At 67.9% G+C, this 10,710-nt stretch overlaps 1 protein-coding gene across 1 annotated transcript; it reads right to left on the reverse strand.

Annotated features, from left to right (window-relative positions):
* On the reverse strand, window positions 1-5,431 carry CCDC9 (coiled-coil domain containing 9; the record flags this gene model as incomplete). The annotated part of the gene is made up of 14 exons (XM_082012076.1): window positions 1-63; window positions 727-800; window positions 963-1,115; window positions 1,282-1,714; window positions 1,815-1,881; window positions 1,992-2,162; window positions 2,247-2,434; window positions 2,537-2,725; window positions 2,847-2,930; window positions 3,038-3,295; window positions 3,399-3,545; window positions 3,784-3,941; window positions 4,599-4,700; window positions 5,368-5,431. The coding sequence occupies 14 exons, from the start codon at window positions 5,429-5,431 to the stop codon at window positions 1-3; spliced, it is 2,151 nt and encodes a 716-aa protein (XP_081868202.1).
* Between the last annotated feature and the right edge of the window lie 5,279 nt (window positions 5,432-10,710).

The following is a 10,710-nucleotide window of genomic DNA, read 5'->3' on the forward strand; positions in this document are numbered from 1 at the left end:
TCACGGCGGGAGCGACCCGGGTGACGGAGGGACCGCTCGAGGACATCGGGGCGCTTGGCCGTCCTGTCGAAGGAGAGAGAGAAGAAGGAGGCAGCGTGAAGGCAGCTGCCTGCCCCAGAGCCGCGCAGAGCTCGGGGTGGGGGGGGTCCGGTCCCTGCTTGTGCCCTTCTGCCAGCCCCACGGCCGGGCGATGGGCGCGAGGGACGCGTGGGGACAGCGCAGCCCCGCTGCCGCGTGCCCCATGGGCCCGATTTGGTCCCGGGCAGCGGCGGGGAGCAGGGGGCCGGCGCTTTGCCCCCCACCTCCGAGCCCAGAGCGTTACCCTGGCCCCACAACCTCCCCGCTCCTCGCCGTGGCTACAGGGAGAGACCAGTCCCTTGGGTTGTTTGGGGAGGGAAGAGTTTAATCCAGGACAGACAGACAGACAGACAGACATACAGACGTCGCAGCCTCCCGGGCAAGCGTAGCACCCGCCAGCCTCCGCCACCCGAAACGCTCCCGAGCCTTTGCAAAAGGAACCGGATCCCGAACCGGGAGATGCCGGCAGCAAAGCGCCGGCAGCTCCGGGATGTTTTGCAGGTAGAGTCAAGTCTGTCAGCGGGGAGCGTCAGAGCCGGCAAGCAGAAGTGGGAAGGACAGACAGACAAAACAAGAGCCCGGAGGGTTGCGGGTGTCAGTGTCCCGTTAGTGGCCAGCCGGAGAAGGCGAGTTCTTACGGAAACGCACCCGCTCGAAGTCCGTGATCTCCACCGTGCCAGGGGCCACCTCCGCGTCCGGATGGCGAGGAAACGCCGTGGCTCCTGGGGGAAAAACAATAAAAGAAGAAAAAAAAAAAAAAAAAAAAGGAGAATGAAATGGAGTCTGAACCCCCCGGCTCACAGCAACCCCCCCAGCCTCAGGGGATCCAATGTGGGGAGGGTCCCCTCCGGTGCGTTCCCCCCTCCCCATATTCCCCTCGCCACCTTGCGTCCCGTCCTCCGCCGGGCTCCCCGTCGCCTCCTCCGGCTTCTCCGAAGCCTCTTGCTCCGAATTCGGCCTCGCTTCTTCCCTTTGGGGGAGCTCTGCGGGGCTCTGCCCCGCCCCGGGGGGCCCCACCAGCTTCACGGGGCTCAGCCCTGAGTGGGGGGGGAGAGAAAAATCAAGCCCCCGTTCAGCCCCTTCCCTTGTCCTGCTGCTCTGGCTACGTGTCCCCCCTCAAATCCCAGGGGTTCAGCCCAGGTTCGGGGTGTGTGCGTGTGTGTCCCCAGCCCTAATTTGGGCAGAACCCCCCCCAACTTTTACCTGGAATCTCTCCGGAAGCCCCTCTCGACTTGGGGACAGTGGGACCTGAAAGGGGACTGTCCCCCAGGCTGCTGCGGGGAGAGGCCAGGTCCATCTCCTCGCCCCAGTCCGAGACGGGCTGGTGGCCTTCCACAGGGGAGAAGGGGCTCGGGGGGGTGCCAGCCCCCCCGTCTGGGGCGGGTGCCACGGTGGGGGGCACGCGCAGTTTGGGAGCCGCAGCCTGCCCGGCTCTGGGGGGACGCTGGGCTTTGGGGGACGCACTGCGAGGTGCTTCGTCCTCGTTCGATGACCCTGGGCTGCCGCCTTCATCCTCCTCTGCTTCCTCCTCCTCTTCCTCCTCCTCCTCGCTGACATCCTCCCACTGGTCCTCATCCTCCTCGGGGCTCAGGGAAGGCGGGGGCTCCGGGAGGGCCCCGCTCGGCGCTTCCTCCGCCTGCGGGCACGGGCGCGGTGGGCGTCAGAGGGGGGAGAAGGGCACCGTGGCACGGCCGAACGCCCACCCATTCCCCCCAGGCTCTGCCCCGGCGTTTTACCTTCCGGCTCTCAGCTTCCTCGGTCGACGCTGGCAGCTCCTTCTCCTCCCACCGGTTATCGTGCATGCTGGAAGGGAAAAGAAGATCCCAACGGTTCAGAGACCAAAATCCACAGGAAAATGGGGCTCAGGGAGAAGCCACCCCCCCAAATCCTCGCCGGGATGCGACCCCACCAACCTGTAGGGCTTGGTCCCCGCGCCCTGGCCGCGTCCCCGGCCCTTCCTCCTCCGCTGGGTGCGATGCGGAGTGAGGAATTCCCCGAAGGTGGGAAGTTTGGGAGGAGGGCGTTTGCTTTCCTCCCCACCGCTCACTTCTGAGCCAGGCGCCGCCGCAGAGCCCTCCTTGAACCTAAGAAAGGGAACGGGTGACACCGGGGATGCCGCAACCCCCTCCAAATCACCCACCCCGGCCCCAACGCTCCCCACTACGTACATGCTGTCCGATTTCTCGGCATCCCACTCCCGCCGCCACTGCCCGGTGGGTTTGCGGTGCCGCGCCAGACGTTCCTGATCGATCTGTTCCCGTTCTTTTTTCCAACGGACGTATTCGGCTCGCTCCCGACCCGTCATGGAGAGCGTCATGTCCAGCGGCCCCCCGGCTTTTGGGCTGGAACGGCGTCCCTGCGGCGAGACACAGCTCGAGCCACTCAAACCCCATCCAACATCCGTCGCGGGACCCCCAGGACCCCCAAAAAACAAGAGACAGGAGGTGGGGGGACCCACCGGGGTACGTACGGGGCCCTGCCAGGTCTTCTCACGTTCCATCCCGGCCTTGACCTTATCGAAATCGGCTCCCCCCCAATTCCGGACGTGCCGGCGGCTCCCCTCCTTGCGATCGGCGTCCTGGAAGGGGCCGCTGCGGCGCGGGTCATCCAAGAAATTACGCACCGGGTTCTTCTCATGAAGCCCGTCCTGAGTCAGGGGGCGCAGGGGGGTGCAGGGTGGGGAGGGGTCAAAAAAGGGACGTTGTCACCCCTGGAGGGGACATTCATGACCGACCAACCTTCCCCCCGGCTCCCGTTTTCCTCCTCACCCGCTGGTTCCTCTCGTATTCCGCAATCTTCTCCATCTCCTCGTTCATCTTCTCAATGTTCTGCCGCCGTCGCTCTTCCCACTCCTAGCAAGGAGCAACCAGCTGCCTTGAGGGGCAGGCAGCACCCCCAAACCACCCTCCCTGCACTCTTGGGGTGCATGGTGAATCCACACAGCCCCCAAAAAACCCACCTTGGACTTTCGGTCGGGGCCAGCGTCTCCCCCCATCACCGGGCCGGCCGCCCCGCGGCCCCGCGAACGCCGTCCCCGGCCGCCGCGCTCCCCCGGGACCGCGTTGTCGCCCCCCTCCCAAAATGGGTCAGCGGGGTGTTCCCCCCGTGGGGAACGGCCGGAAAGACGAAGGCTGGAGCGCCCCACGCCGCGAGGAACGGTGCCGCGGCCGGGTTTAGGGGTGCCTGACGGCTTCTTGTCCTTCACCACACGCTTCTCCTGGAGGGAAGGAGATGGGGGGGTTCAGCGAGGCTCACGGCAGACCCCCACCTTGCCCCAAACCCCACGGATGATCCCCTGAACCCCAACTCCCCCCACTCACCCCGGGGGAGAGCATGACCTGGACAGTGACGGAGAGATCCTTCTCCACCCATCTGCTCTCAGATTCGGCATCGGCAGGCCGTGCCCGGCGCAGAGCTGTCACCGCAATTCCTTCCTGCTCCGCTTTCTTCCGATCCTCCTCGATCTCCTGCCGGCAGGATACGGGCGTGAGCTGGGACAAGCCCCCTGCCACGTCTCCACGTGGATTTTCAGGAGGTGAAGGACAGGACGATCCCCCCCAACGCCCTCCTGCAACCCCGCATTACGTTAAACCCCCCTGGCCTAGCATTAAGCTGCTGCAGGCAGGGGATTAGGGGCTGTAAGCGCTTTCCCTGCCTGCACGCAGGCAGGGGCGGGGGGAGCACGGAGCCGAGCCCCCCCCACACCTGATAACGCTTGATGAGGGCCTCGTTCTTCTTCCGTAGCGCCTCGATACGCTTGTCCAGCTCCGCGTCCTTCTCCTCTTTTGATCTCAGGTCCAGCGCAGCAGACTGCGGGGAGGGGAGAGGGGTGAGAGCGGGGACCAGCCCTCCAAAGCCCCCGCCTGGCCAGGCCAGCCCCAGACCGGCCCCCCCGAGCCCGAGACCAGCCCCGCAGCACTGTCACACCACACACACGACCCTCTGGAACTCCAGCCTGGCCCTGCAGCAAGGTCTGGCCACACCAGCCGGCCCCACGGAGCCTCTGCCCGGCCCACGACAAGGCCCACACAAAGTCCCGGCGATCCAGCCCGGCCCCCCAGCAAGGTCACACCGCCCCAGCCAGTCCTCCAGGGCCCCAGACTTGCCTCCCGGCAAGGCCCAGCCGGGCCTCCGAAGCCCAAGCCTAGACAGACCGCCCACACTGCCCCTCCCGAGCCCCAGCCTGGCCCCCCGGCAAGGCCAGACCGCCCCAACCGGTCCCCCGAAGCTCCAGTTCAGCCCACAAGGCCCAGCCAGCCCCACGGAGCCCCAACAGGGCCCACGACAAGGCCCAGCCGGCCCTACGGAGCCCCAGTCCGGACAAGCTGCCCTCACCCGGTCCCCCAGAGCCCCAGCCCGGCCCACGACAAGGCCCAGCCGGCCCCACGGAGCCCCGGCCCGGCCAGACCGCCCTCGCCCGACCCTTCGGAGCCCCAGCCCGGCCCCCGGTAAGGCCCACACGGATCCCCGGAGCCCCAACCAGGCCCCCCCGGAGCGGAGGCCCCCGGGGCGGGCCTCACCATGGCGGCGGCGGGGCCGGGGCCGAGCCTGGGCACGCACGGAGCCCTCCCGGGAACCGGCTGTCCCCGCCCACCCGCGCGTCAGAGCGACTTCCGCTTCCGCTGTGGGAATGGGGGGGCTTAAAAGGGCGATGGCGGAAGCAGCGGTGGGACCCACCCTGGGGTTGTCTGTCGCCTGTCTGGCCACCCACGTGGCTGTCCCTCTGTCCCCTCCCTGACGTCTGTCCTTGCTCCCACGCATCCTCGGTGACTGTCCCCATGCCGCCCCCCGACCTGGCCGGGGCCCACGCGTCCCCAGATGTCCCCCCATGTGCCCCCCCATGTCCCCGTGCCCTCCTGTCCCCAGGTCCCCGTGTCCCCATGTCCCCGTGTGCCCCCACACCGCCTTGCCCTCCCGTCCCCAGGTCGGTGTCTCCCACGTCCCCATGTCCCCCCGTGTCCCCACACCCCCGTGTCCCCCCGTCCCTGTATCGGTGTCATCTCCCACCCGCCGCGCCCCCCAGTTCCCTCGCGGTGGGCGTGGTTCCCCACATCACCCCGCCCCGCTCCTCCCGCTCTGGGCGGGGCTGGAGGCGCGGCCCGGGCGTGGCTCTCCTCGGCCCCGCCCTCCGGCTGTCTCCATGGCAGCTGCGGCTCTGGCCGCGGCGGTGCGCGGCGATTGGCTGGACCGGGCCGGGCGCGCAGCGCCGGGGGGCGGGGCCTGCGGGGGGCTCAGCCCTGGGCCGGGGCCTATAGCGGGATGGAGCTACCGCCGTGCCCGTGGCGGTACCTATAGCCGCCCCGATGGATGTACCTATAGCCGCACCCACAGCGGTACTTATAGAGCTACCCATAGCGGAACCCATGAATGTACCTGTAGCAGTACCTATAACAGTACCTATGGCTGTAGCCATAGATGCACCTATAGTGGTACCTATGTTTGTACTGGTGGTGGTACCCATAGCTGCACCCATAGCAGTACCTATAGTGGTACCTAGAGCCGTTACCTATAGATGCACCCATGGCTAGTACCAATGGCCGGTACCCATGGTCACACCTATGGCCAATACCTATAGCCGGTACCTATAAGATGTGCCCATATCTGGTACCTGTAGCTGTACCTATGGCTGTATCTGTAGTTGTACCCGTGGCCGGTATCTATAGCCAGTATCCATAGCGGTACCTATAGCATCGCCTATAGTGGTACCTAGAGGGTTACCTATAGCGTTACCTATAACCGGTACCAATAGCAGTACCCATAGCTGTTACCCATAACCATTACCTATAGTGTTACCTAAAACTGGTGCCTATAGTTGGTACCCGTAGCCATTACCTATAGCCATTGCCTACAGCATTACCTATGACCGGTACCTATAGCTGATACCCATAACCACTACCTAGAGCCATTACCTGCAGCCAGTACATATAGCCATTACCTACAGCCAGTAACTGTAGCAGTACCTATAGCTGATACCCATAGCCGCTACCTAGAGCCATTACCTATAGCTATTGCCTACAGCCAGTACCTATAGCTTCTACCTATAGCCATTGCCTATAGTGACACCTATAGCCATTGCCTATAGCAGTACCTATAGCTGGTACACATAGCTATTACCTATAGTTGTACCTATAGCCACTACCTGTAGCGGTACCTAGAGCTGGTACGTACAGCCAGTACCTATAGCCGGCACCTATAGCCATTACCTATCGCCATTACCTATAGCGGTACCTATAGCCGCACCCTCGGCCCTGTCGGTTCCCGCACAGTCGCGCGCTCCGCTGGATACAGCACCGCCGCGGGCGCTGATTGGCTGCGGCTGAGGCGGCTCCGTCCAATGGGAGCGCGGCGGCGGCGCGCGGGAGGGAAGAGGAGGAGGGGGGCGGCCGGAGGGCCCGGCCGGGGGCGGGGCCAGGGGTGACCGGCGGGGCAGGGGGGCGGGGCAGAGGTCAGGGGTCAAGGGTCGGGGCGGGGGCGCGGCGGGAGGGCCTGGGCTGCGTCCCCCGTGTGTCACCGGGCAAAGGCAGCGGGGGACCCGGCGGGGGCGGGGGGGACGCGGGCGGCCGGCAGGGACCCAGATTCGGGGATCCCGGGCCGCAGGACCCGTTTTGAGGGGGGTCCCGGGGCTCAGCGGTGCGGGGGGGGGATTTCGGGGGTCCCGGGCCGCAGGACCCGTTTGGTGCTGGAACCCATTTGGGGGGGGGTTCCAGCCCCCCGGGGCTCCAGGAGGACCCAGATTTTGGGGTCCGGCTTTATGGGTGGGGGTGGCAGCAGCCGGGGTCGATTGGGATGGGGGGGTGGACACCCCCCAGCCCACCCGTGGTCGCGGGTGGGCGGCGGCGGCGCCTGGTTGGCCCCTTCCCGCTGTTACCGGGGCGGCGGCGGCGGCGGCGGCGAAACCTTCCCCTGGAAACCGGCGGCGGCGGCTGAGTGGCTGCGGCCGCCCCGGGACCCGCCCCGGCCGTGGGAGGGGGGGCACCGCGTGGGGGGGGGGCCATCCGAGGTAGGGGAGTGGGCGATGGAGGGGGAAATCCAGTGCGATGGGGTGGGGGGGCACCCCCGTGGGAGTGGGGTGATGGGGGGGCAGCGTGGGAGGGGGCCACCCCGTGGGAGGGGGGTGATGGGGGAGCCCGTGGACTGGGGTGAAGGGAGCACCCACGGGTACTGGCAGCGGGGTGCCGGGGGGTGCGTGGCCCCCCGTGGGAGGGCAGGGGGTACTGGGTGCACCCCCGTGGGAGGGGGGGCCGGGGGTGGGGGGAGCACCTCCCTGCAAGTGGAGCGGAGCCGCGCGCCGTGGGGAGCGGGTGCCCACGTCCCGTGCCCCGGGGGGGCAGTGACCCCCCCCCGCACCCCCATACCCCACTCCCCCCACCACCCCCCGCGAGAAGGGGGGAGAGGGGGGGATCCCGACCGCCGGCTGCACAAGCCCGAACTTGTCCGGGGCGGGGCGGGGGGAGTGGGCGGGCGCTGACGTCACCGGGGCGGGGGGGCGGGGCCCTGCCCAGAGCGGGCAGCGCGGCGCGCGCTGCCAGACCGAGCCGGTGCCGGTGCCGATCGCAGCGCTCGCCCCGCACGGTTCATGCAGCTGCAGTGAGTGGGGGGCGTCCACGCGGGAAGGGGGGTGGGGGACACGCGGAGTGGGGAGTTCCACGCGCGGCAGTCGCGCGTGGCGGGGGGTCCCGGGGGTGCGCAGCGTGAGGTTGGGGGGGGGCAAGGTGGGGTGCGCGGCGTGGGAGCGGGGCGTCACGCGTCGGGGGGTTTGGGGCGCGGCGTGGGACGGTGGTGGCACGGGGTGGGGCTCGCGTGGGAGCGGGAAGAGGAGCCCGTGGGCTGTCCCCCGTGGGATGGGGGGGGGGGGGCTGTGGGGCGCACTCCGTAGGGCTGGGCAGCGGAGTCCGTGGGGGGCCCGCCGTGGGACCGCGGGACTCCTTGGGGGACCCGCCGTGGGACCGCGTGGGGTGCCCGCCGTGGGTCCGAGCAGAGGGCTCCGTGGGAAACGAAGGGGGAAAGCGCAGGGGGGGACAAAGTGTGTTGGTCCGGACAGAGCCCGGTGGGGATGCCTCCTCCGTGGGCAGGAGGAGCGCCCGGCGCGGGTGCCACGCGTGTCCGTGGGGCTGGGAGTCCCCGCCGGCGGCGGGTCGCTGCCCGGTTTGTTTACAAACACCGCCCGCTCCCCAGGGCGCCCCCTGGCGGGCTGGGGAGGGGTGTGCGCGCGTGGATCCCGTCATGCGTGGGTGCCTGACCCCCACCCGTGTTCCCTGTGTTCCTCCAGAGCCCCCCGGGTGCGATGGCCAGACCGCTGCGGGAAGGGAGCCTTGCCCAGCCCCCAGCCCCCTGCCTGCACCCCCTGCCTGCGGCGGGGGGGGGCCGCTGGCCCTGCCTGCACACCCTGCCTGCAGGGGAGGTGGGGCGCCGCTGCCCGGCCCCGTGTCCCCCTCCCCACGCCGCCACCCACGCTTGAGCTGCGCCTGTCCCGGGGCTCCCCCCCCCTCCCCACACTTCGTGCTCTATCGCTGTGGGACGCGGGGACCCCCCGCGGCCACCACCACCCACGGTGAGTCCCGTGGAGGGGTCTTCACACCCGGGGGGGGGGTGTCCACGCACCCGGGAAAGGTCCTTACATCTGCGGGAGGGGTCCACACACCCGTGGGTGGGTCCTCACACCCGTGGAGGGGGGTCCAGGCACCCGTGGGGGGGTCCTCACCCCCGTGGAGGGGGGGTCCACACGCCCCGCGGTGGGGGATCCATGCTCCCCAAGTCCCCACAGAGTCTATAGGTGATGAGTCTTGCCCCCCCCCCCCAAAACACGAGTGAGAGTGGGGAGGGGGCCACCACGCCAAGTGCAGGGAATTGTTCCCGTTGGCGACCCCCCCTCCCCCCCCACCATACCCTGGTGCAGGCAGCGCTTGGCCCTGCCTGCTGCTCAGGGTGGGGCGGGGGGGAGCTTCACCTTCCCCCCCCCATTCCCACTCGAGGTCACTCCACGGAAGATGGAGACCACGCGGGACCCTCGGCGAGCGGGGGGAGCCGGGGGGGGGCTGCACCCAACGGTCACCAAGCCCCCGGCCCCGAGCGGGAGCTGGGCGCCCGCCTGCGCCGCCTGGGCGACGCCTTCCAGCAAACCTACGAGCAGCAGGTAAACGGGGGTGGGGGGCACCCCAAAATTGAGATGGGGGAGGGGGGGGTCCCCCAGGGACACTTTGTGGGGGGACACCCCAAAATCCTGCTCCCTCCCCCCGCATTACCCCCCCTTCTTGCGTCACCCCCCGTCGCTCACGGCAAGGAATGAGGGAGGTGGGGTGGGTTTTTTTTAGGGGGGGGCACCCCGAAATTGGACAGCCCCCCCCCCCAAGCTGTACCATTTGGGGGTGTCTTGGGGGGGTGTCCCCCCAAAAAGAAAAAGGCGCCGGCGGCGCGTTTGCACGCGCGCGTGCGAGCCAGCCGCTGACTCACAGCCTATAAATAGCAGCGGGTCTGTAAGGCCGGGAGCCAGCGGCGGCGCGAAGGCGGGGGGGGGGGGACCCCCTAAAAAACCCCACGCCCCCCCCCCTTCCTCCTCTAATTAATTAATTAACACCCTAACGAAGCCCCCTCGCCCGCAGCGGGAGCGGCGCGGCGGCGGCGGCGTTTTTTGGGGTCACCTCTACCGCCTGGTCTCGCAGTTGCTGGGAGCGCTCGACAACCTGCAGGCAGCTGCCTTGCCCGCGCGGGAAGCCAACTAGCCCTGCCTGCGCTCCTGCCCGCGCTCCTGCCCGCGCTCCTGCCTGTCCTGCCTGCGCGGACCAGGGGTCACCTCACACCCGCGGCGAACCGCGGCTCCCAGGGGGTCACTGCTGTACACCCCCCCCCCCCCAATTTCTATTTATTTAATTTATTGGGGTTTTTTGGGGGGGCGGGGGGAGCCCACGGGGGGAAGTGGGACACGCGGGGGGGGGGGGGCACCCTCAGCCTCCCTGCCCCAGATGGTGCTCCTGGGGGTCGCAGCCCCCCGGCTGGGCTTCCCCACGGGGTGGGGGGCACACAGGTGGCCGCAGCGCTCTGTACATACTGTATGTTGGAGCTGTATATAGGGGATGGGGGGCTGTACATTATATATAGGGGGGGGCAGTGTATATAGGGGGTGGGGGGGGACTGTATATAGGGGAAGACAGCGGCTGTATATGATCCATTACTTTTTTTGTACGTTTCTTTTCAATAAAAATGAATTTAAAGGATTGGGGCATGCGGCCGCTGTGCTGGGGGTCCATATGGGGTTTGGGGGTCCATATGGGGTTTGGGGGTCCATATGGGGTTTGGGGCTGTAGTGTTCGGGGGTCGATGGGGCTTGGGGGTGAAGGGCTGGAGGTTCATAGGGTTTGGGGGGGTCCACAGGGTTTGGGGGTCCATGGGGTTTGGGGAGGCTGAGGGTGCAGTGGTTGGGGCCCACAGGTTTGGGGGAACCTTCCCCCCCCAATGCACGCCCCACAGAAACCGCGTTTTAGAAACAAGATTTTATTAAACACCCCCCCACACCCTCCCCAAATAAAAACCCAAGCCCCACCCAGACCCATGGGGTGCCGGCCGCACCCCCATTTAGCCCATGAGCACTGGGGGGGGGCCGGCCAACCCCCTTGGACCTCCTCCTGCCCCCCAAGT

The sequence above is a fragment of the Phaethon aethereus genome, assembly GCF_964289735.1.
Source record: "Phaethon aethereus genome assembly, chromosome: 31".
Classification (NCBI taxonomy): domain Eukaryota; kingdom Metazoa; phylum Chordata; class Aves; order Phaethontiformes; family Phaethontidae; genus Phaethon; species Phaethon aethereus.